The sequence below is a fragment of the Salvelinus fontinalis genome, chromosome 3 (genome assembly GCF_029448725.1).
Source record: "Salvelinus fontinalis isolate EN_2023a chromosome 3, ASM2944872v1, whole genome shotgun sequence".
In the NCBI taxonomy this organism is placed as follows: Eukaryota; Metazoa; Chordata; class Actinopteri; order Salmoniformes; family Salmonidae; genus Salvelinus; species Salvelinus fontinalis.
Genome location: NC_074667.1, coordinates 27,769,590 through 27,794,428, shown reverse-complemented (window position 1 = coordinate 27,794,428; position 24,839 = coordinate 27,769,590). Strand labels below are relative to the sequence as shown.

The 24,839-nt window shown below is 44.0% G+C and overlaps 1 protein-coding gene across 6 annotated transcripts in view; it reads left to right on the top strand.

Moving 5' to 3' along the window:
- LOC129842450 (msx2-interacting protein-like) overlaps positions 1-24,839 on the top strand; it is a 35,664-nt gene that overhangs the window by 7,919 nt on the left and 2,906 nt on the right. Inside the window, exons 2-14 of one of the 6 annotated variants that reach the window (XM_055911046.1) lie at positions 459-779; positions 3,474-3,959; positions 4,232-4,392; positions 4,634-4,834; positions 5,002-5,153; positions 5,249-5,374; positions 9,734-9,847; positions 9,951-10,064; positions 10,146-10,246; positions 10,381-18,538; positions 18,665-18,748; positions 18,946-19,140; positions 22,873-23,031. In XM_055911046.1, the coding sequence (XP_055767021.1) occupies positions 459-779; positions 3,474-3,959; positions 4,232-4,392; positions 4,634-4,834; positions 5,002-5,153; positions 5,249-5,374; positions 9,734-9,847; positions 9,951-10,064; positions 10,146-10,246; positions 10,381-18,538; positions 18,665-18,748; positions 18,946-19,140; positions 22,873-23,031 (10,372 nt within the window). Of the gene's footprint in view, positions 1-458; positions 780-3,473; positions 3,960-4,228; positions 4,393-4,633; positions 4,835-5,001; positions 5,154-5,248; positions 5,375-9,733; positions 9,848-9,950; positions 10,065-10,145; positions 10,247-10,380; positions 18,539-18,664; positions 18,749-18,945; positions 19,141-22,869; positions 23,032-24,839 lie in introns of all 6 variants that reach the window. The other 5 variants (XM_055911033.1, XM_055911038.1, XM_055911039.1 and 2 more) reach the window with 5 other exon arrangements.

The window sequence follows — 24,839 nt, the reverse complement described above, 5'->3', positions numbered from 1 at the left end:
TTCACAGTAGAAGCATCAAACAAGGTTCTAAAGACTGTTGACATCTAGTGGAAGCCTTAGGAAGTGCAAAATGACCCAATAGACACTGTTTATTCAATAGGCCAAGAGATGAAAACCTACAAACCTCAGATTTCCCACTTCCTGGTTGGATTTTTCTTAGGTTTTCGCCTGCCATATGAGTTCTGTTATACTCACAGACATCATTCAAACAGTTTTAGAAACTTCAGAGTGTTTTCTATCCAAATCTACTATAATATGCATATATTCGCAACTGGGACTAAGTAGCAGGCAGTTTACTCTGGGCATGCTTTTCATCCAAATGTGAAAATGCTGCCCCCTATCCATAACAAGTTAATTATGTATTTCCAACTGATTATTATGCTCATGAGTGAAGGGACACATACATAGTCCTCTCAATAAAGTGTGACGTCTCTTCCCTTTTTGTTCTTGCTCCTCAGCTATGGACGCGTCGAAAGCGTCAAGGTCCTGCGGAAGCGTGGGTCGGAGGGCGGCGTGGCAGCCTTTGTGGATTTTGTGGATATCAAAAGTGCACAGAAGGCTCACAATGCTGTCAACAAGATGGGGGACAGGGACCTGCGCACTGACTACAATGAACCTGGGTCTGTCCCTAGTGCTGTTCGGGGCCTTGATGACAACCCCCCCTCGAGCAGTCACGGGCGGGATGTTTCAGGATTCTCTAGGGGGGCAGTGGGTCCAGTGTTTGGCCCCCCAGTGTCCATTCACACCAGAGAGGGGCGTTATGAACGGATAAGAGATGGGTAAGTGGACATGGTCACCTCTGAGGGATCAGGGTGTCAGTAAAAAAAAAAATTCTCCCGCAATCACATGATTTCCTTGTTGGGTTATTAATAGAACAAGGAGAATATATTCCTTACAGTTTCATATAAAGGTAACCTAGGAAACGATCCCTTCTCCGTCTGCACAGACCTGTCCTTTCTCGCGGGATCTAAGTGAAATATTTATGCAAATCTATTGGTCATTTAAAGGTATGGATATGAGGTATTATCATTCAAAATTTCGGATTTATTGTGTGAGACGTATCCTGCTTTCAAGTTGGATATTACACCTGTGGGGAATATCCTGGTGAGTTTGGATATATCACATTTGTTGGAATTTATCCTGGTGAATTTTTGGGGGTAATTAGATTTTCCGAACCATGGATTCTAACCACGATTTACCTGGGATCGTCGTTGCTTGGAAGTAAATCGTTGCCTGTGATGGATTTAATACCCCTATATTTTCGGACAGGTTAATTTACGTATGGACTATACATCAGAAAAGACAGGGAGTATTTTTTCCGTTCACCACCTTTTTCCACTGCTGGACATAAACTATTTTTCTGGATGTCTCCAAACCAAGGATGTCTGCTACTCGTCTGGATTTAAATAACATCATGGACCAAAGGATGTAAATTGCCATTGTAAGGACGTAAATTGGCTAGGCATCAGTCATCACAGTGCCCCATCAGTACATCATTCACCGCTAATTGATCATTTTCAGACAAGGAAACAATATTTTACAGGGTATAATTGTAATTTAGTAAGGTGCTTATATCAAAAGGAACTAAAGAGAAACTGGGGAGTAACATAACACGCATCAAGAAATTCCATGGAAATATTTTTGGGGAGAGAGCGATGGCCATGAAGACAACTGAAGACATGCATTTTGGATGTACCTGCCTCGTGGAAGAATGGATGTAACCCCCGTATTGGATGTAAGGATGTTGGGTATAGGATGTACACATGTGTAACCGCATTTCCATTGCTGGATTATTCCGCTCCAGTGTGGATTTAGCTGTATATCCTCTCAGCATCAGTATTTAGTTTGGGTTACGAACAAAGAATAGGAACATCAGCATTTTCAGCGAAAATCGAATGAAGACTGAAGAGGACGTCATCTACACAAAGTGATGGGAGTAGACGGTCTATTTTGCCCTTGGGATATGGAATAGGCCTATTTTAAGGAATTAATTACGTTGCTGTGGACTAGGATTATTCCATGCATTTTGGTGAGAGAAGATACTGTTTTTTTTACAGGAGTGTATGCAAACTGGCTTCCTAATTTTGAAGAGGAATAATACCCGTCTATTTTGGACAGTAGTATGCAGACAACTCATGCTTTTTTGCTTCTTTATACTAGGTTGCCATAAGCAAATTGGACATATTTTCAGTCTGGCCCATCTCTAGTGTTACTTTTGGAATGCACTGCTATGTGTGACTCATCGTTTTTTTCCCAAATCATAACTTTACTACTGCATCAATATTTGTCATAAGAAATCCATTGCTTTGGTTATTTTGTTTTCTTCCTTTTTCCATCAAACAAAGAGATTAAGAAATTACGGATTATACCTCAGATACCTACCTAACCTGCTGTTCTTCTCGAACGTCGAAGACTATACGCATGGTGACAAACAACATTTTTGCTCATTTTTTTTCTTTTTTTTTCTTTTTTTTTTTTAATAAATCCTGCTCACACCATTTCTGTCCTAGATTGTATTTGGGATTATAGGTTCGGTTACCGCTTTTGGAAAAGGTTGGTATTGTCCTGCCCTCTGCATCTCTTTTCCTAACCCAGATTTGCACCCTTGTCTCTTTCCTCGTCTCCTGCACTAATTGTTAGAGCTTTTAGTGAAAAAGACACAGCTGCTTGGGCCAGGGGGCTTCTGCAGACACCATCTGTGCCAATGGCTTGTCTTCCTTGCTCTCTCGCTCTCTTATTTTTGTCCCTCCCTCTCTCCTGTCTTTCTCTCCCTTCTATGCTTTTGCTCCTCCTAGTTACTAGGTGGCCTAGTATAGGCTAGTTAAGCTCCAGCAGGTCCGCCAGCATTTCCCTCACCTACGAGACCCCCCTGTTCTTACTTGATTCACAAGTGGTCTTTGATCTGAGGGAGTAGGAGTTGAAAAATGCCAAATGTGACGCGACACAGATTCCAGATGATTATAGTCAATGGTAGAGTTCAACAGCTTTCCAGCCCATCATTACGGTTGTGGTAGTGTTACGTTTAGCCAAAATAAAATAAATTCTCAACAATGTGTGTAGATGCATTCTTTAGTCTCAGCTTGGCCCTTATATTTGGTTTCATGTCCTTGGGTTACCTGACCTTGCTCTATGCCACTATCAGAATAGATCTGCCCCCATTTTATTAACGTATACAAGCTGCTGTCTGTCAGCATAAATACTAGAGAAGGACGTAATAAAATGTACTACTTACCAACCACTGTCCTCTATAGAACCAGCGCTCCGCAGCATTCCGGTTTTGTTTGTGTATTTAAGTTGACGTTTTTACAGTGCACTTGCCTATTTGAAACGTCATTGTGTATTGGAACTGTCCAATAGTTATCTGCAAGTTTTTCTATACGTGTTTTTGGAGTCACAATAACAGACTCTCTCCCCCTCTTTCTCTCTCTCCTCTCTTCCCTTTCTATCCATCCTTTGCATGTGTCTTCCAACAGCTCAGAGAGCCGGGAGCGTGCATATGATCACAGCCCCTATGGACACCATGAGCGCGGTGGCACTTTTGATAGACAGCGTCACTACAACGCAGACTATTACCGCGATCGCACCATGTTTGCAGCTGGAGTTAGCCCTGGGCCTGGAAGTGCTGGCGCTATGGGTGGGAGCTTTGAAACCCCGGAGCCTCATTTTGAGTCCAGGATCCGAGGAGATCCCTTCACCTTGTCTAGTGCTGCGCGGCGCGACCCTTATCGAGATGACAGAGGGCGTCGTGTTGACAGAACTTACCATCGCCGCAGTCGGTCATCTCATTCTTCACAATCTCGACACCCCTCCCCGCAAAGGACCACGGGGCAAACGCCCAAAGCCCCACATTCTCCCAAAAGAGCCCCCCTCTCCCCAGGTAGAGGTCCACGCTCTAGGTCCCGCAGTAGGTCCTCTAGCTCTGATTCTGTCAGCAGCACCAGCAGTACTGGCAGTGGCAGGTAGGATGTGCTTCTGTGATAGTGTGGATGTTTGTTCATTATGGATGGAGCACAATTCAGTCAATTAGCCTGTGTTGTAGACATGTGTGCAAGAGATGGGAACATTCAATTTACCCAGTTGTAAAAGAGTTTAAAATACATTGTTGACTGTAAGATTATGTAGAGAATTTCACTGACCTGAGATGCATACAGACGTACCCTCTATTTATAATGTTAGCTGAAGACCCTCTGAACATTTCCCTCTTATCTCACATTTGTCCGTTTGGCAGCAGCGATTCAAACAGCAGCTCAAGTGATGGGTCTCATGCACGCTCTGTTCAGTCCTCTGCTACACATGCACCCCCCTCTCAGCCGTGCTCTATGGTGATGGAAGGTGACGAACCACGCAGAAGCTTTGGCATCAGGGTGCAGAACCTACCAGTGCGCTCCACAGGCGAGTACCACTACCTAGCGGTATACACACAAACATGCATTCTGGCTGCACTTTGCTGTGCACCATGACATTATGAAGGGGGTCACTAATAAATAGCGTACCTCCTCTGCTATGGTGAGCTGTGGAGCTAGCTTATCAAAGCAATTCTCCCTCGGATTTTCAACCTTTACATAACATTTCATTTTGTCCTTAACAATGCAGCTGCGTGACCCGTCAATTAACTGTCCTTTTCCCTCTCCAGACACAAGTTTAAAAGATGGACTGTTCCATGAGTTCAAGAAACATGGGAAAGTGACATCCGTGCAGATCCACGGGGCCTTGGAGGACCGATATGGTCTGGTGTTCTTCAGACAGCAGGAAGACCAAGAGAAAGCCCTCAACGTCTCCAAAGGAAAGCTTTTCTTCGGCATGATGATCGAGGTTTCTGCCTGGAACGGCCCTGGTATGAAACGTTTTAGATTGTTGAAATGTAATACCACATCTGTAATTCAATCATTATTTGAGCTTGGGCCTTCAATACCAATGATGTGTATTGTAATGAGGGCTCATTCACATACTGTTGAGTGTACTTGTCTTGTTTGGTGATTGTAATAGATGTCTTTCCCTCAGAAACAGAGAGCGAGAATGAATTCAGGCCTTTGGATGGACGGATTGATGAATTCCACCCCAAGGCGACTAGGACCCTGTTTATCGGCAACTTGGAGAAGACCACCAGTTACCAACAACTCCTTGATATCTTTCAGCGCTTTGGAGAGATTGTGGTATGTGTGTTACTGGCCACTGAAAGGTTATGCAAGTGAAATGTCACCTCTAAAATATATATTTTTAAAAATCTCTTTTTTCATCCCTCCCACAGGATATTGACATTAAAAAGGTTAATGGTGTTCCTCAATACGCCTTTGTGCAGTATTCTGATATTGTCAGTGTCTGCAAAGCTATAAAGAAGATGGATGGAGAGTATTTGGGGAGCAACCGGCTCAAGGTATTATTCCTAAATCTATATTGCCCTAACCTCTTATGTACAGTGAATTCGGAAAGTATTCAGACACCTTCCCTTTTTCCACATTTTGTTACATTACAGCATTATCCTAAAATGTATTAAATAAAAACAAAAATCCTCATCAATCTACTAGAGGTCGACCGATTATGATTTTTCAACGCCGATACCGATTATTGGAGGACCACAAAAAAAAACGATACCGATTAATCGGCCAATTTTTATTTTGTTATTTATTTGTAATAATGACAATTACAACAATACTGAATGAACACTTATTTTAACTTAATACATCAATAAAATCAATTTAGCCTCAAATAAATAATGAAATATGTTCAATTTGGTTTAAATAATGCAAAAACAAAGTGTTGGAGAAGAAAGTAAAAGTGCAATATGTGCCATGTAAGAAAGCTAATGTTTAAGTTCCTTGCTCAGAACATGAGAACATATGAAAGCTGGTGGTTCCTTTTAACATGAGTCTTCAATATTCCCAGGTAAGAAGTTTTAGGTTGTAGTTATTATAGGAATTATAGGACTATTTCTCTCTATACCATTTGTATTTCATTAACCTTTGACTATTGGATGTTCTTATAGGCACTTTAGTATTGCCAGTGTAACAGTATAGCTTCCATCACTCTCCTCGCTCCTACCTGGGCTCGAACCAGGAACACAACGACAACAGCCACCCTCGAAGCAGCGTTACCCATGCAGAGCAAGGGGAATAACTACTCCAAGTCTCAGAGCGAGTGACGTTTGAAACGCTATTAGCGCGCCCCCCGCTAACTAGCTAGCCATTTCACATCGGTTACACCAGCCTAATCTCGGGAGTTGATAGGCTTGAAGCAGCGAAGAGCTTCTGGCAAAACGCAGGAAAGTGCTGTTTGAATGAATGCTTACGAGCCTGCTGCTGCCTACCACCACTCAGTCAGACTGCTCTATCAAATCATAGACTTAGTTATAACATAATAACACACAGAAATATGAGCCTTAGGTCATTAATATGGTCGAATCCGGAAACTATCATCTCGAAAACAAGATGTTTATTCTTTCAGTGAAATACGGAACCGTTGCGTATTTTATCTAACGGGTGGCATCCATAAGTCTAAATATTCCTGTTGCATTGCACAACCTTCAATGTTATGTCATAATTATGTAAAATTCTGGCAAATTAGGCGGCCCAAACTGTTGCATATACACTGACTCTGCGTGCAATGAACGCAAGTGACACAATTTCAACTGCTTAATATTGCCTGCTAACCTGGATTTCTTTTAGCTAAATATGCAGGTTTAACAATATTTACTTCTGTGTATTGATTTTAATTAAGGCATTGATGTTTATGGTTAGGTACACATTGGAGCAACGGTACGCACCGCATCGATTATATGCAACGCAGGACACGCTAGATAAACTAGTAATATCATCAACCATGTGTAGTTAACTAGTGATTTATGATTGATTGATTGTTTTTTACAAGACAAGTTTAATGCTAGCTAGCAACTTACCTTGGCTTCTACTGTAACAGGCAGGCTCCTCGTGGAGTGCAATGTAATCAGGTGGTTAGAGCGTTGGACTAGTTAACTGTAAGGTTGCAAGATTGAATCCCCCGAGCTGACAAGGTAAAAATCTGTCGTTCTGCCCCTGAACGAGGAAGTTAACCCACCGTTCCTGGGCCGTCATTGAAAATAAGAATGTGTTCTTTAACTGACTTGCCTAGTTAAATAAAGATTAAATAAAGGTGTAAAAAAAAAAACTGCCAAATCGGTGTCCAAAAATAAACACTTGAATTCGGCCCTAATTAATCGGCCATTCCGATTAATGGATCGACCTCTACAATCTACACACAATACCCCATAATGACAAATGCTCATTTATTAAAAAATAAATAACAGAAATACCTTATTTCCATAAGTATTCAGACCCTTTGCTATGAGACTCGAAAATTGAGCTCAGGTGCATCCGGTTTCCATTGATCATCCTTAAGATGTTTCTACAACTTGCTTGGAGTCCACCTGTGGTAAATTCAGTTGATTGGACATGATTTTGAAAGGCACACACCTGTCTATAAAGTCCCACAGTTGACAGTGCATGTCAGACCAAAAACCAAGCCATGAGGTCGAAGGAATTGTCCGTAGAGCTCTGAGATAGGATTGTGTCGAGGCACAGATCTGGGGAAGGGTACCAAAACATTTCTGCAGCATTGAAGGTACATAAGAACACAGTTCATCATTCTTAAATGGAAGAAGTTTGGATCCACAAAGACTCTTCCTAGAGCTGGCCGCCCTGTTATACTGAGCAATGGGGGAGAAGGTCCTTTGTCAGGGAGGTGACCAAGGACCCAATGGTTACTTTGACAGAGCTCCTGAGTTCCTCTGTGGAGATGGTTGTTCTTCTGAGGGTTCTCCCATCTCTGCAGCACAACCATCTCGCCTTTATGGTAGTGTGGCATGATGGAAGCCACTCTTCCGTAAAAGGCACATTACAGCCTGCTTGGAGTTTGCCAAAAGGCACAGACTCAGACCATGAGAAACAAGATTCTCTGGTCTGATGAAACCAAGATTGAACTCTTTGGCCTGAATGCTAAGCATCACATTTGGAGGAAACCTGGCACCATCTCTACGGTGAAGTGTGGTGGTTGCAGCATCCTGCTGTGGGGATGTTCTTCAGAGGCAGGAATTGGGAGACTGCTCTGTTCATCTTTCCCTTGATCATGACTAAAGTACAGAGAGATCCTTGATGAGAACCTGCTCAGGAGCTCTGACTGTGGCAAAGGTTCACCTTCCAACAGGACAATGACTCTAAGCACACAGCCAAGACAACGCATAAGCACACAGCCAAGACAACGCAGGAATGACTTCGGAACAAGTTACTGAATGTCCTTGAGTGGCCCAGCCAGAGCCCGGACTTGAACCCAGTCTAACATTTCTGAAGAAACCTGAAAATAGCTGTGCAGTGGCGCTCCCCGTCCAACCTGACAGAGCTTGAGAGGATCTGTAGAGACGAATGGGAGAAACTCCCCAAATACAGGTGTGCCAAGCTTGTAGCGTCATACCCAAGAAGACTCAAAGTTGTAATCGCTGCCAGATGTGCTTCAACAAAGTACTGATTTAAAGGGTCTGAATACCTATTTAAATGTGATATTTCGGTTTTTAATTTTGAACCCATTAGCAAACATAAAAATAAACTTTTTTGCTTTGTCATTGTGGGGTATTGTGTGTGTGTTAGCGTTAGCGTCCCACCTCTTTAACAGCCAGTGAAACTGCTGGGCGCCAAATTCAAATACAGAAATACTCATTATAAAAATTCAGAAAACAAATAATATTTTACATAGGTTTAAAGATGAACTTCTTGTGAATCCAACCACGGTGTCAGATTTAAAAAATGCTTTACGGCAAAAGCATACCTTGCGATTATTTGAGAACATAGCCCAGCAGACAAATCATTACAAACAGTAACCAGCCAAGAAGTTACACAAGTCAGAAATAGAGATACAATTAATCCCTTACCTTTGATCTTCACATGGTTGCACTCAGCAGACATTAATTTACTCATTAAATGTTCCTTTTGTTCGATAAAGTCTCTTTATATCCAAAAAATCTCTGTTTTGTTCGCGTTTTCTTCAGTAATCCACAGGCTCAAACGCAGTCAAAACAGGCAGACAAAAAATCCAAATTGTATCTGTAAAGTTCATAGAAACATGTCAAACGATGTTTATATTCAATCCTCAGGTTGTTTTTAGCCTAAATAATCGATAATATTTCAACCAGACAATAACGTCGTCAATATAAAAGGTAAACAAAGGCACTCTCTAGGTAAACAATTTCTAAAGACTGTTGACATCCAGTGGAAGGCATAGGAACTGCAATTTGAGTCCTAAGTCAATGGATACTGTAATGGCATTGGATAGAAAACTACAAAACAAAAACAAATCAATTCGGGAAGTCGTTTTTTTTCTCAGGTTTTCGCCTGCCAAATCAGTTGTTATACTCTCAGACACTATTTCAATGGTTTTGGAAACTTTAGAGTGTTTTCTATCCAAATCTACCAGTTACATGCATATCATCTTCTGGGCCCGAGAAGCAGGCAGTTTAATTTGGGCATGCTTTTCATCCAAAATTCAGAATGCTGCCCCCTACCCTAGAGAAGTTAATGAGGGGGCGAAAAAACGATTTCATACGTGTTAGAATAAGGCTGTAACATAAAATGTGGAAAACGTCAAGGGGACTGAGTACTTTCCAAATGCACTCTGTTAGTACAAAGGGAATTGAGTTCAGTGATAATGAAGTAACCATACCAGTATTTTTTTCCTGTTTCTTCATCCTTGTTTGGTTCTGTCTCCTTTGCAGCTGGGGTTTGGGAAGAGTATGCCCACAACATGTGTTTGGCTGGACGGTTTGGCTTCCAACATAACAGAGCAATATCTCACACGTCACTTCTGCCGCTATGGACATGTAGTCAAGGTCCATACTCTTTTCTCCCCCTCCAATGTTTTTTAAGTCCCTGACATTCTATTAGATATTAGACATGTTATTCTAAACATGATTTCCCCTTTTCTTCCTATAGGTGGTGTTTGACAGGTTGAAGGGGATGGCTCTCATCTTGTATAACAACACAGATTTTGCACAGGCAGCTGTCAGGGAGACCAAAGGCTGGAAGATTGGCGGCAACAAAATAAAGGTATGACTAAACGATTAGTTACTGACAGTTTCACAGTAAACCAGATGAAAGACAAATTGTTGATTTGTTTTCTGTCTGCAGGTGGATTTTGCCAGCCAAGAGAGTCAGATGGCTTTTTATCGCTCTATGCAGGCCTCTGGGCAAGACATTAGAGACTTCTACGAAATTCCAACTGAAAGACGGTAAAGTTAACATTTTGTTATGTGAGGTGAATGCATTTGAGGGAATACTTTGAATTACTGTTTTCGGGTGTACTTTGATCTCACTTCAATGTTCTTTTTTTTTCTCTCCTATTACACAACCCCCTTCTTTACAGAGAGGAACGACCAAGACCTCCATACCATGAGTTCTCAGCAGAAAGAGCATACTTTGAGAATGCACGCACCCCTGGCACCATTTACCCCGAAGATCCTCGCCGCGACTATCCTGCCCGCAGCCGTGAGCGGTATTCTGAATTGGAGCACTACCAGGGAGAACACTTTGACCCACGCTACCATGAAGACCCCCGGGAGTTCAGGGAATATCGAGATCCTTTTGAGCAGGACATTCGGAAATACACATACATCCAGAGGGAGCGAGAAAGAGAGCGGGAGCGCTTTGAGGCAGACCATGGCATGTGGAGCCCCTCTCATCCACGGCGCCCGATCACCCCTTCTGCCTCCCCTTCACCATCTGAGCGTGCTCCCAGAGACCCAGAGCGACGGGTCTACAGTCAATCCTCTGAGCGAAGTGGTAGTTGCAGCTCACTCTCACCACCACGCTTTGACAAGACTGACAAGGCGCCTCCATTGGAACATGGAGCCAGCTCTAAGAGTGAGAGGTTGGAAAAAGACATCCACCTGGTCGAACCTGAGCGTGTTGCTGGGGCTGAGAAGAGCAAGCGGGGGAGACGAAAGGAGAAAGGTGACAAAGAAAAAGGGGAGAAGAGTAAGTCAAGGAAAGCAAAGGTGCAATCTCCCAGCATCCCACCGTCTGAGACAGAGCTAGAACCCAGTCTGGATGGAGGCTCTGGAAGGGGAAAGGTGTCAGACCAAGACAGCCTTGACAGACAGAGATATAAAGGTGACAACGACCCTCCTCCTTCAGATCCGACAACGTCAACCTCTCGCCATGAACCTGTAAAAAGTGAGAGGCTTGAGTCGGGGAAAGGTGAGAACGCAGACAAGGATGGTAAAACACGATCCAAGAAACACCAAAAATCTGACACTGGAAATGAAGGGAAAGATCCATCAGTGGATTCTGATCGGTTGGCTGCGAGAAAGAGGCGCTTTGGAGATGCCAGTGGGAGAACCATTCGACAGAAGAGGAGAAGGCTGGAAGATGAGGATGGGAGTCAATCCCAAGACTTTGGAGCTAACACTGCCTTTACAAAAGAGACTGATGGTGACAGTAAGGCTCAGCAAAAAGACTCACAGCGGAGGGATTCAAGATCCAAATCAGAGAGGCTGGTGTTTCTTGGCAGTCATAAAGAGGGTCAGGATCCTGCAATGAGAGGACAAGAAGAGCTGCCCGATGGGAGCATGGACCCTATGGACTCAAAACGCCACAGTATGTCCAGAAGGTTCTCCCATGATGGGAACATGGACCAAGACAATGCAAGAGATCAAGATCCACAGAGCCCTTTCAAATATGGTACACAAGACAATGACAAGTGTGTCAAGGAAGAGCCTCTGGATATTGACCTCTCCCAGAGTTACCGCAAACAGATGGAGCAAAGGAGGCTCCACCAACAGCTTCAAGAGCCAGACAAACAAGAAAAAGCTGGGAGTCCACAAGGCTTAGAAACGGAGGACCTTGAACACCGCAGTCTGGTACATGAAGTGGGCAAGCCACCTCAAGATGTCACCGATCATTTCCCTTCTCATAAACTCAAGAAACTAGAGCAATTTGATGCAGATATCAGTGCCAAGAGGGGGGACCGTGTCTACAGGAGCTTCCGGCAAAAGAGTGAAGATCCTGAGTGGCACAACACTGCATCTCCAGGCTTGCAACACTTCTCTCATCATGCTGAGCAGGACTTTGCGGAATCTTCACATCTCAGGGAGGTTAAAACGGAGGATAAAAGCCACCTGGAGCTGGCAGTCAAAAGGACACATACAACGCAAATGTCCAAGCCAAACACTCCTTTACAACTTAGTGAAGAAGAGCGGGAAAAACGTTGGGAGAGCAGAGTCAAGCAAGATTTTTTACCCGACTTAAACTTCTCCAGAGGCATTGGAAAGAATACACACAATCGCAAGCGTTTGGAGTATGGAATTTTACATGATTTGGAGCCTGGGGAAGTACGATCCGATTCTGAAGAGGATAGAGAACACAAACCACATTCTCCTATGCCCTCCACTTCTATGCCTTTCTCTGACAGGCAACGAGTGGACAGATTTTCAGACCCCAAGCTTGCCACTTTGGAGAGGATGAAGTTCTACTCCTTTGCACTTGACCAGACCATCACACCAGATACCAAGGCCCTGCTAGAGCGAGCAAAGTCTCTGTCCTCCTCTAGGGAGGACAACTGGTCTTTCTTGGATTATGATTCACATTTTGCTGGTTTGCGCAGCAGGAAAGATACTGAAAAGGTTGAGTCAGCACCACGGCCTACACCCTCTTGGTACATGAAGAAGAAGAAAATTCGCAGTGGTGGGTCTGAAGACAAACTAGATGACAGGAAGGAAGACCCCAAGCCCAAGCCAGAGGAACATGAACGCAGGGAACTGTTTGCCTCCCGTTTCCTACACAGCTCAATCTTTGAACAGGACTCAAGACGTCTTCAGCACCTTGAGCGAAAGCCTGAGGACCCTGAGCAAAGTCAGGCTCAACAAACTGGTCAGCAAGGCCTGGCAGATGGGCAGCCTGACACAGAACCAGTTGTCCTCTTCCATAGCCGCTTTTTGGAGTTCACGCGGCTGCAACAGCAGAAAGACCAACAGTTACAGGAAGTAAAAAGAGCAGATTCCATAGATAGTAATAGGGTGGAGAAGTCACCGGAGGCAGAACAGCAACCTCTGCAGTTTCTTAAAACCTCAGAACCGGTCATGGATCCAGAGACTAAACCTACTAGCCCTGCTGAGAACCACATGATTTCCCAGCCCCCATTTATGCCTAAGGAGATGTCTCCACCTAAGCAAATGTCTCTACCCTTTCTACCCAAGGGGATGTCTCCACCCCTTCCACCCAAGGAAATGTCTCCACCCCTTCCACCCAAGGAAATGTCTCCACCCCTTCCACCCAAGGAAATGTCTCCATCCAAGCAGGTGGCTCCACCCCTTCCATCCAAAGAAATGTCTCCTCCCAAGGAAATGTCTCCACCCCTTCCACCCAAGCACATGTCTCCACCCCTTCCACCCAAGGAAATGTCTCCACCCAAGCATACGTCTCCACCCCTTCCACCCAAGGAAATGTCTCCACCCAAGCATACGTCTCCACCCCTTCCACCCAAGGAAATGTCTCCACCCAAGCATACGTCTCCACCCCTTCCACCCAAGGAAATGTCTCCACCCAAGCATACGTCTCCACCCCTTCCACCCAAGGAAATGTCTCCACCCAAGCATACGTCTCCACCCCTTCCACCCAAGGAAATGTCTCCACCCAAGCATACGTCTCCACCCCTTCCACCCAAGGAAATGTCTCCACCCAAGCATACGTCTCCACCCCTTCCACCTAAGGAAATGTCTCCACCCAAGCACACGTCTCCACCCCTTCCACCCAAGGAAATGTCTCCACCCAAGGAAATATCTCCACCCCTTCCACCCAAGGAAATGTCTCCACCTCTTCCACCCAAAGAGATGTCTCCAACAGTGGAAACGCATGACATGTTTACTCCAGAGCCAAGGGGTCCAGAGCCAGCTGCCCCAGAACCTTTGACAAAAGAAAACAGAGAAAATGAACAGCTCCCTCCCCTCCCGCAAATATCACCCTGTGAGATTTTGCCCCCTGCTTCTGTTAATTCAGCAGCCCCTGAGCACATCCGTTCTGTGAGAAAAGTTAAAAGATCCCCTTGTGAAGAGAAATCTAAAGATATAGCTCAGGATATTAAAATGTTGAACCCTGAGCAGTCTTCCAGCAGTGATTGCCTTCATGAAACATCAGTGAGTAGGTCTGTACCAGAGCCTGAGCTGGTACTTCCTGAATTACCACCTGAATTTATAAGTTCCACACCACCTAACCCTGTTGAGGAGATGGAGGTTTCAAAAGATGATACCAACACTGACAATACAGACACTCATACAGAAGTGGAAAATAAACTTGAACTCAATCAGACCCAGGTGCTTGTTGATAATGAAACCAGTGATGAGTCAATTTCACCACCTCAGAAGTCCAAGAACAAAAAGAGTAAGTCTCCTACTCAAGTCCCACTGACTCCTTTGATTTCAACAACTAGTTCAGAGAAACCGCTTACCCGCAAGAGTGAACGCACAAAACGTGCATCATCCCCTAGAGCAGAGTCTTCAAAGGGAAGCTCAGATTCCAAATCCACAGGCAAGTCTCCCATACATGGAGCAGACCCTGAACATGGCACAGAGCAGAGTATATCTGTTGGAAGAGCAAGGCGTAGAAATGTGAAATCTGTGTATGCCACCCCAGTTGAGGAAGATGCCATTAAGGGGGCTGGAAAGGATGTAACTGAGTCACCCCGCACTGCACGGAAGCGAGGTGGAGACAAAGACAAGGAAGCAGCCCCTCAGCAACCGTTAGAGCAGGATTCCCTTGCACCTATTACTTCAAGGCGGGGACGTCCCCCTAAGAATCGGCGACAAGGAGAGGACATGTTAACAGCTAAAGGGGATAGATCAAAAATGGAGACCAAGGATACAGACTCCAATGAATCAGAGAGTAGTGACAGAATTTCAAAAGTGTCAAAAGGCAGACATTCTCCTCATGGTCATAAAGCTTTGGCAAGTCAATTACCCATGCCCATAGCGACTGGATCAAGTAGGAAGGGGGACAAAACTGAGCCACCTGAAGATGTTTCTCAGCAGATGGATTTTACAGAAGACAGTTTGGCCATGCAGGATTCCACTGTCTCGTGTAAGGAAGATACTGTAGCACCAGTTGTGACAAAAAAAGAGGAGAATGTTAAGCAACAACTAGGAACAGAGAAACCACGAGATAAAGACAGGCAGAAAAAGGACCCTGTTGACGAGAAAGTCAGTGGAACTAAATTTGGTGAGAAAGAGTCTGAACCACCAGTCGTGGAAGAACTGCCTGTATTGGAGAAAATGGAGAAGAGTGGGAGAGGAAAAGCTCCACGCTTGACACGGACTCCAAAATCTCCTGTCCTCAAGAACCTGAAGATCAGACTAAATGTCACTGAGGTGAAAGATTTGCTTCAAATGGGGGATGAGGAACCTGAAAATGGGGATGATTCTTCTAAAAAGACCAAACCAGGCGAATCTACTAATGACCCATTATTAGAGTCTAGTCCAGGAAAAGATATGAGTTCTAGCAACGAGGATAAAGATGAGAGCACACCAGAAACTAAGCCTCCAATAGATCCTAAAACTTTGCTACAACAGGAACAGGAGCTTGAGCAAGCTGTGGAGAACATTGCTAAACTGACAGACCCAACCCTCCCAGCAGAGTCACCAACTCCACTTGCCCCACCATCTGCAGAATTAAAAATTGAGACTGAGGAAGAGAAATCTGCCAATCCTGCTAGTGAGTATGAACTTGCTGCTGCCATTGATTCGATTATGGGTGAGGATATACCCGTCCCTCTGCCTCAAGAGCCGGTAATTAGTGCTGTTGTGGATTCAGACCTAGAGATTCCATCCTTTGTCCAGCCGACCAAGGGAGCTGAACCTGTGACTAACATATCTCCTATTCAGGGGGAGTCCTTTTTCCCAACTACACCCAGGAAGGGTGCTAAGGGCAGAGCTAAAACACCGAAACGGTCTAAGAGCCAAAAATCAAACAAAAAGGACGCTGTAAAAGAAATTTCATCAGAACTGGAGAGCACCTCTGTTATCACATCAGACAGCATACCCTCCAATTCACAGCCTGTTCCAGAAACTATTCCCTCAACCTCAGCTGCAGGTGTCATTACAACCACCTCTTGGAAGCCTAAAACTGAGCATTTGGCTCCTAAGGCTACGGACATGCCTAAAGAATCGAAGTTACCTCCAGTCCTTACAGAACAACCTCCACCTCAACATCTGAAACCTGTCTGCCCCCCAACCAAAAGTCCCACTCTCCCCAAGCCTCAACAACAACCACCGCCACCTGAGTGCATCTCACCTTCACTCTCTCCACCCCCAACCCGGCCAAACATCAGGCCCACACAGCTAAGCAGGATCCCAGTTTCCCCACCAGATTGGCTCAACCAGTCCAAGGACGTAGGTGTCCCTTCCTCTCCTAGAGCATCAGCAGCTTCCTTTGAGAACCCAGCAATTCCCCCTGACACTGAGCCCATGGAGACTGAGCGTAACAACAGTGACTTGCGTAGGATTCTCATGAAGCACAAAAATGTTTCACTCCCAGTCCCATGCAGTAGTTCTGTTCCTAGCAATTTGGGCACCTTATCCCTTAGGGATCCTCCACACCTACCTGAAAGTAATACCCCAATGGTTGCTGTGACTAGTAAGACCTCTCTTAATGACAACAGGCCTCATCCAGCTCAGTCTGTAGTCCGGCCCCCAGCCTCACTACCATCCCCTGAGTCAAAGTCGGTCATTTCTGTTATCGCCTCCACTGCCACCTCTGTTATCAGTCGTGTTTGCAATCCACCTGACATGGAGAAGGTTATTATGTCAGTTGACAGAAATCCCGTAGTGGACATGCCACTTCCCAAGCAGACATACAGGCCGCCCAGCATGGAGGACCGGGATAGTGGTTCGTACCATGGACCATCAGTTGGCGAGGAGGGTGGAAGTGCTGGGAGGTACTTGGTTGAGAGCTCCGGTCTGGGTACAGGCTCCAGCCCAGGTCTAAGGGTGAATACCTCAGAGGGAGTGGTGGTGTTGAGTCACTCAGGACAGATCAAGGAGGGACCACAGAGGATAAGTGCCAAAATCAGCCAGATCCCACCAGCTACTGTAGTTGACATGGAATCTCAGCAGCTAGTGTCCATGCCCCAGATAAAACAGGAGATGTATACCCACTCCCAGTCAAACACTCCAAAGTGTCCTCCAATACAGACAGACCATGGGCACCTTAAGACGCAACAAACGGTTTCCTCCATTAAACAAGAAAACACTGGTAATGAAAAGTTAGAATCTCCCTACCCATCAGGGCCTCAAGGAGGAGTCGTGAAGAGGCTCCAGCAGACAGTTAATAATCCACAAGTAATGGGTTACCATCATTCAGAGTTCACAATGTTATTGAAGCATCCAAAGAAAGTGGATGGGGCTGACACTATGAACGCTGACGGGTGTAAACCATCTTGGACCTCTGCCATAAGTCCTGCAATGAGCCCCCACCTGCCCTCTCCGGCTGGCAACCACGTAGGCTTTGTTTCCGGATCGGCCACTGACAGAACACCCTCACATCTCAGTGGGGTCAAACAGGAGCCCCGTTCTCCTCGCAAGTCAGGCCATCCACATTCTCCGTTCACTAAAGTGTCCTCTCCCATCGGCTCCTCCTCTCCCAAAGGCCTCCCTGGGATGCTGCCCTCTGGCCTGCCCGCCATGCAGCAGTATGTCACCAGTGTCCACCACCCTGAGCAGTCTGTCATCATGCAACCTCACAGTGCTCACGGTGGCATTGGAAGGATGTCACCCCATCGTGCCTCCCAAGCAATCCCCATGGGGCACCTTGTTCAAGGAGAGGGAAGGGTGAACACGCCACCCCTATCTGTCATGAGTTTCGGGATGCATGGAGACCCTCTTGCCTCTCCCTGGTCTGGTCCTCTCCAGCAACGCCCCACCTCGCCCCAGGCGGTAGGCAGAGACATAGTCCTCAAGGTTAACCCTGGGAATGTGAGGGGCCATGAGGGAGAGCAAGACGATGCCAGGCGCTTTCATCAGGCCGCAGGGAGACAATCTGCCACACAGCTGAAAGCAGAGACTATGCAGCCGGATCCCCGTGGGGCTCTACATAGCGGGCTGCAGCTGGACCCATACATGTCGCCCAGGGACTTGCGTGTGCTCATGCACCACCCTCAGGGAGAGCGCTCGGCCCCAGAGCCACACCAGGGACACATCCAAGAGACTGTCCCAACCTCCTCAACATCTACCAACATCGCCTCGTCGATGTCCCCCAGAGCACATCTGCTGGCTAAAGGTGTGTCCGAGAAGGATGTCACAAAGCCACAGGAGGTCAAGAGGCCACACTCTCCTCTGAAGGATGGGATGATGGGGTTTCGGCCAAGTATGGCCGCCATGGCGTCCCCCCAAAGGGTGCAGCTGCTGCCATCAGGGACGGGAGCTTCTTTCTCGGAGTATCCAGGAATTTACACCAACACCCGGGCCATCCATTCACAAATCACTGAGACCTCTCCTTTTGGGATCAACCAGGTACCTCTCAACATCACTTCTGCCTTAGTGAGTTAAGCCCTATTCAATGTAATTTTATATCTCCACAATTTAATAATGGTCATGTGGTAGTGTCTTAAATGACGTTTGAAAACCAGCTTCTTTATACTAAAATCACTTTGTTCTGGTCCTCAGGGTGCAGATCCCAGCCAGTCACAAGCTGATGTCAAGGTGAAACAAGTTGGACAGCAACCTGTGAACATGGTGCAGCTGCTCACGGTGAGTCACTTGGACATTGAAATGGGGAATAAAGAGTGCATTAGAGAGAGTAGAGGGTACATCTGGACAGAGACAACTGAACAGGGCCAGCGAGATGAGAGAAAGAGCGGACAGGATAAAGTGTAGTAAAGGAAAACTATTCACAATTATATTCAGTTTTTATATCACATAAAAATATTTTTTCTCTGTTTGAGCAGAAGTACCCGATAGTGTGGCAAGGGCTGCTGGCACTGAAAAATGACCAGGCTGCTGTCCAGTTGCATTTTGTCTGTGGCAACAAAGGATTGGCTCTACGGTCACTGCCCCTACCAGAGGGAGGATCGCTGCTTCGGATCGTCCAGAGAATGAGACTCGAGGCGTCACAACTGGATGGTGTGGCTAGAAGAATGACAGTAAGTTTATGGTCCCTGTCCTTGAATTGTTTACATTGGGATGAGAGTTAATTTTAAGGTCGGGCAATTTTGTTGCCCGACCTGTCGACGGTGTTTGACGGCCATCGTCGACGGGGACGACGTCGAGATGTCACAAACGATGGTTCAGCGTAAGTGAACTTGGCTGCCCTGCCGGAATCTGGCAGCACACAACAGCGCAGTGCAGTGAGCACACAGCAGGGCGACGTGCCAAATGGCCTATTCCCTAATTGCCATAGCCTAAGTAGTTGGACAATTAACATAATGCAAGAGAACAATGTAGATTGTGGAAAGAGCGTAGAGCACCAAAGCAGCACAAGATGTCAGATAGGGTCTGTTTTTTTCCCCCCTCCTATTTCGGATGATCATGGGCCTTTTGCAGAGGACACTCAGTTGTCTGGCTTATTGTTTTAAAATCTTAATTTCCCTTTTCTCCTTAATCCCTGTTCAATTTCAATGTGACTAGTTGGCCTAGGCATGGCCTACTCTGTTGCGATCAACCATCGAATTAATCTATAGGCCAGCTCAGTTGTTTACGAATAACCTAAATAAAAACATAGGATAGTAAAAACGAGAGAGCGAACAAACAATTGCAAGATAGACTAATCGAATAGGAAGTTTAAACAAACCCGGTACATTTCTGCTTTACTTATTAAACCCTTTCCACTCATGGGAATTGGCCTATATAGATAGGGCCAATTTGAAATGTTTCTTATAAAAGAAATATGAAAAGCATATGCATAACCATGAAAGGAAACAGTTTTTGGAGATTATGGGAAAATTATTAGACCAGAGGACACAACAGCTCACCTGACACGACTCAATCTAAACATTACACTGTTGATTTTGTGTGTGTTTTACATTTACTGTTATTTTTTGCCACATTTGTTGAAAAGAAATCAAATACTCTGGATACATTCAGGAACATAATATTCCTGGAAATTGTGGGGTAGGTGCAACATAAGACAAAATGACAAGGGTTTAAGTGAGAGGACTAACAGGTGTCTCCAAGTGGTCACAGTTCCTATTTAAGGTGCTTTTTTTTGAGTTCTAGCTGTGCCGTTGAGAAACTAAAAAAAAGCACACTTCGTTTTATTTGGAACACAACTCTGCATCCCCGCCCTCACACAACACCGGTCAAATATAAAGCGCAAACAGGCTCACTTTCTTCAGAACAACCAAGGATATGCCACGTCATCTTGTAACTACATCAAACAGAGTGATCATAAATGATAACACTGTATATGACAAGTTTTATGTGAAGTACACATTTGGACTCACGAGGGTTTGGCTTGCTTTTATGACAAAGCAGGTATTTATTATAATCCTCAACGTCTCATCTTCGAAACTGCGTGGAGTCCTCTTAATTTACTGCAGTCAACCCACACAACCCGCATACGGGTACGAGTGTAAAGGGCTGTGGCCGTCAGAAGATTTTGTCAGCCGGTAATTGTCAAGCAAATAACTGTTGTTCTCATGGTAATTGACGTCTAATTAACAAACCGATTTGTCATCTCCTGACTTCCACACACATCCTACAAGCCACTGATGCACATCTTTGGAACATCTACATTTTAACAAGTCTAATAAATCAATTTACTATAGCCTGCACCTTATAGCCAAATCCATTATTTATTTTAGACAGGTCTACAGAAGCATGATATGAAGAAAAGGTAGTCTATTTCAGAAGAACAGAATAGCATACTCTGAGTTGTCCTGATCTGGCTATGCCAAATGGCTGTGGGCTACACCAGTTAATTTAGCCGACAAGATGTGCTTAGAATTCCTTTGGCATTATTGTTTTTATTATTTTATAGAATGAAAAATACAATTGAACAAAGCGGAATAAAATAGAAAGCACCTGCGGCTATTGTGTTAAGCGGTTATCAAAAAATTCATAAATAGGTACTCGTATATGCTTAATTTAGAGTTAGTAATGTAAGTTTAGTTCTACAAACGTTGGGCTATACTTTTTGATACGTTTTAAGGCTTCATGATCCAACTAATGATGATTTGAAAAAAAGTAGCCTGAAAGGTGTGAGCTCTGCTTTGATTTGTCAGCCAACAAGATGAGTAGGCCTAACGAACAGCAAAAGCACTAGCCTGCGTCAATCTACTATCCCCCAAAGTACAAAAGTTGACCTATTCTGTGCACGAAATAAATATTCCAAACATAGTCTGGGACAGTTGTGGGATGCCACATTGAAAGTCACTGAGCACTGCTGCCAATGTTTGTCTATGGATATTGCATGGCTGTGGGCTCGATTTTATACAACTGTCAGCACTCACTCCACTCACGCTGCAGCTGCAACGAAAGAGTTGCCAAGTGTATCGGTAGCCCTGCGTTTTTATTATTAGCAGCTCGTCGTGTCTTTAAATATTGAGGAATATTTCACTTTCTCTGGTCATAGGAGCAACGAATTTGTGCATGAGGCACAAATAATGTAGTGTGTCTCGAGTTTCGCCATCATGTGGACGACTGTCCCCTCAGGTCAGTCTAAACCAGGAAGGGAGAGAACAGGGACTGTGAGGCAGACCCTCTTCTGCTCTCTCCCTCCGCTGAGACTGACCATCAGATGCAGGTACCATCAGTCCAGTAAAATAAAATAAAAAACTAATGATTTCAATTGATGCTTTGCCTTGCAAGTGACGCAACTGATCAATTTTGTCATCGACGCTCGAGTTTTGAAATATAATATGGTCTAAGAAGAACAATATTGACAGGCCAAGCATAGCCAATATGCTGTGATAATGTGTCAGTGCAGTAGGCCTAACCTCATTCCTACAGAACAGTTTTTATTACGTTAATGTTGTATAGGTTTACATTTTTGAAGTTTAAACATATCTGAGCGGTAGATGTCAGCCTGCTTTTTGACTCAAAAGTTGGTGACCACTCAATTGAATAATCAGTCTATTTCCATAATGCCAACATTTCACCCAAGTGTTTTGATTGAAATCTCAAGTCAAATCGCAATTGTAACATTTGGTTAAAACTAAGGCCAAGATTTGATGCCCATATTGTGCAGCGCTACGTAACAGTATAAAACAATCAGAATGGGAAAAGCTTTGTGTTGCTACCCTAGGGTTATGCACAACTCACGAAGCAAATTTTGAACTTTTTTATTATTCATAAACATAAAATGCCATCATACCGTTAAGTGATGTGAAAAATATAGTGATATATTTTGGCCATATCATGTCACAATCTTATCTGATTTATAATAGACCAATAACTGTTCATCTGAGCTAGGGGGTGGGATCTAGACCATCCTATCAGTCAATCAGGGCTGTGTATGTAAATGTCTTCAAATTAGTTTACTAACACCCATACAATTACTGAGCATTTCAATGGTCAAAAGAAGCTCGGGGAAATTAATTATATAAAATATATTCTGGAGTTATTTTCATTAAATAAACAGTGATTTACTAGAAATACAGTGATATAAAAAAAAATATACAATTTTAAGACTGCATAAGGACTTTTTGGCCCAGATTATCAAGTGGAGGCAAACAGCAAGTGAGTGGATCCTACATGAGGAAAATGTTTAACTTATAACCTAGTCTCTCTCAGCAACTATTTTTTTTAAATTTATTTTTCCGTTATTTTACCAGGTAAGTTGACTGAGAACACGTAAAGTAATGGTCAAGAATTTCTGGCATTCATCTACATCACAGGTCCATGTTCTAATTTGATTTATGTTCTGTCTACTGCAGGGGGAGAGTGAGTTCTGTCTCCTGCTAGCTCTGCCATGTGGACGGGACCAGGAGGATGTCCTGAACCAGACCCAGGCCCTAAGAACCGCTTTCATCAACTACCTACAGGCCAAGCTGGCAGCAGGCATCATCAATGTCCCCAACCCAGGCTCCAATCAGGTGGGTCTCAGTCTGCCTATTTAGGTGTTTGCTACAGTCAAGGTCTGTTTTTGCAAACCATCAGCCACTCCTTGTTTTTGATCAAATGTAATTTGTTAGTAAATGTGAAGTTATACACTCCCCTACGTATTTATTTGGACAGTGAAGCTAAAACTGTTCATTTGGCTCTATACTCCAGCATTTTGGATTTGAGATAAAGTGTTTTGTGAGGCGACAGTACCGAATGGCACCTTTTTTATTTGAGGGTATGTCCGTTTTACAGTTTAGAAATGAATGCAATTTGTATCTATCCCCCATTTTTGAAGGTGTCATAAGTATTTGGACAAATTCACTTATAGTGCGGTCAAACTATATTTTCCTGTGTTTTATATATATTTCCACACTGAGGTTGGAATAATACTGCGAAAATGAGAATGCCATTTTAGTGAAAGAGCTGTTTTAAAAGACAGTCTGAAATGTAAGCATGTTTTGGTGGGATGGAGTGTTGGCCTGGTAAATTAGTTAATAGACCAATAAGAAAGATTTCCAAAACCCTCTGCCAAACAGCTAGTTTTCAGTTTTCCCCTCCACACTCAGACCACTCCCAGACAGTCCAAGCTAAATTCTTGCTTGAGAAATTGCTCTTTGCTAAGAAGCTATTTTTGTGTTATTTTTGACAATTTTAATTGAAAACAATCACAGTAAGGTAGTTAATTGTTATCCAGAAATTAGTTGATATTGAGGCTGCATTGTAGTCAAGTTTAATATTTGGTCCCATATTCCTAGCATGCAATGACTACATCAACCTTGTGACTCTACAAACTTGTTGGATGCATTTTCAGTTCGTTTTGGTTGTTTCAGATTATGTTGTGCCTTATAGAAATTAATGGTAAATAATATTGTCATTTGAGTCACTATTGTAATAGGTTTCTTAAGACTTCTACATTAATGTGGCTGCTACCATGATTATGGATCATCATGAATGAGTGAGAAAGTTAATGCACAAAGCCCCCAAAAAATGACCTATAATGGGAGGTATGATATTTGACGCTAACTTTTTTCACGATTCATTCATGATTATCCATAATCATGGTAGCATCCACATTAATGTAGAAGTGTTCAGAAACGTATTCTATTCTTATTTACAATAAGTGACTCCAAAATGACACAATACATTATTTACAATTAATCTCTATTGAGCACAACATAACCTGAAAAACAAACTGCAAATGCATCCAGCAAGTTTGTAGTAGTCATTGTGTGGTTGGAATATGAGATCAAATACTAAACTTTAGACAACATTTTATACACTAACTTCTTGAGAATACAGGGGGTGCTATTTCGCATTAGCATAATTGCCTCTACAGACTAAACTGCCTCTTATTCAATGATTGCTGTTACTATATGCATATAACCATATAGCATTGGATAGAAAACAAGCTATGGTTTCTAAAACCGTTCCAATTGAGTCTCTGAGTCAAACACAGGTCATTTCACAGCACTTTCCCTGAGCCTGAAAAAGATTGCAAGATGTGTATGCTCGCTTCAAAGCTCTGCCTATATATGGTCACGCCACCTATGACCCGAATGACACTTCCTTCTTCTTCCCCTGGGTGTCTGGAAGACGTCAGAGGAGAAATTTTTTGTTTATCTTGTACTGACGTGAAATAAGACTTATTTCTTTAGCGTGACCGACAACTTCCGGTTTCTGAGATGCGCGTTTTCAGAGGTGGCATTGTCTTTTGTTATGCTGACGTTACGGATGAAAACTATCTCCGTGTCGAAGTTTGTTTCATACATGTGACCATATCACCGTAATGTATGTTTTT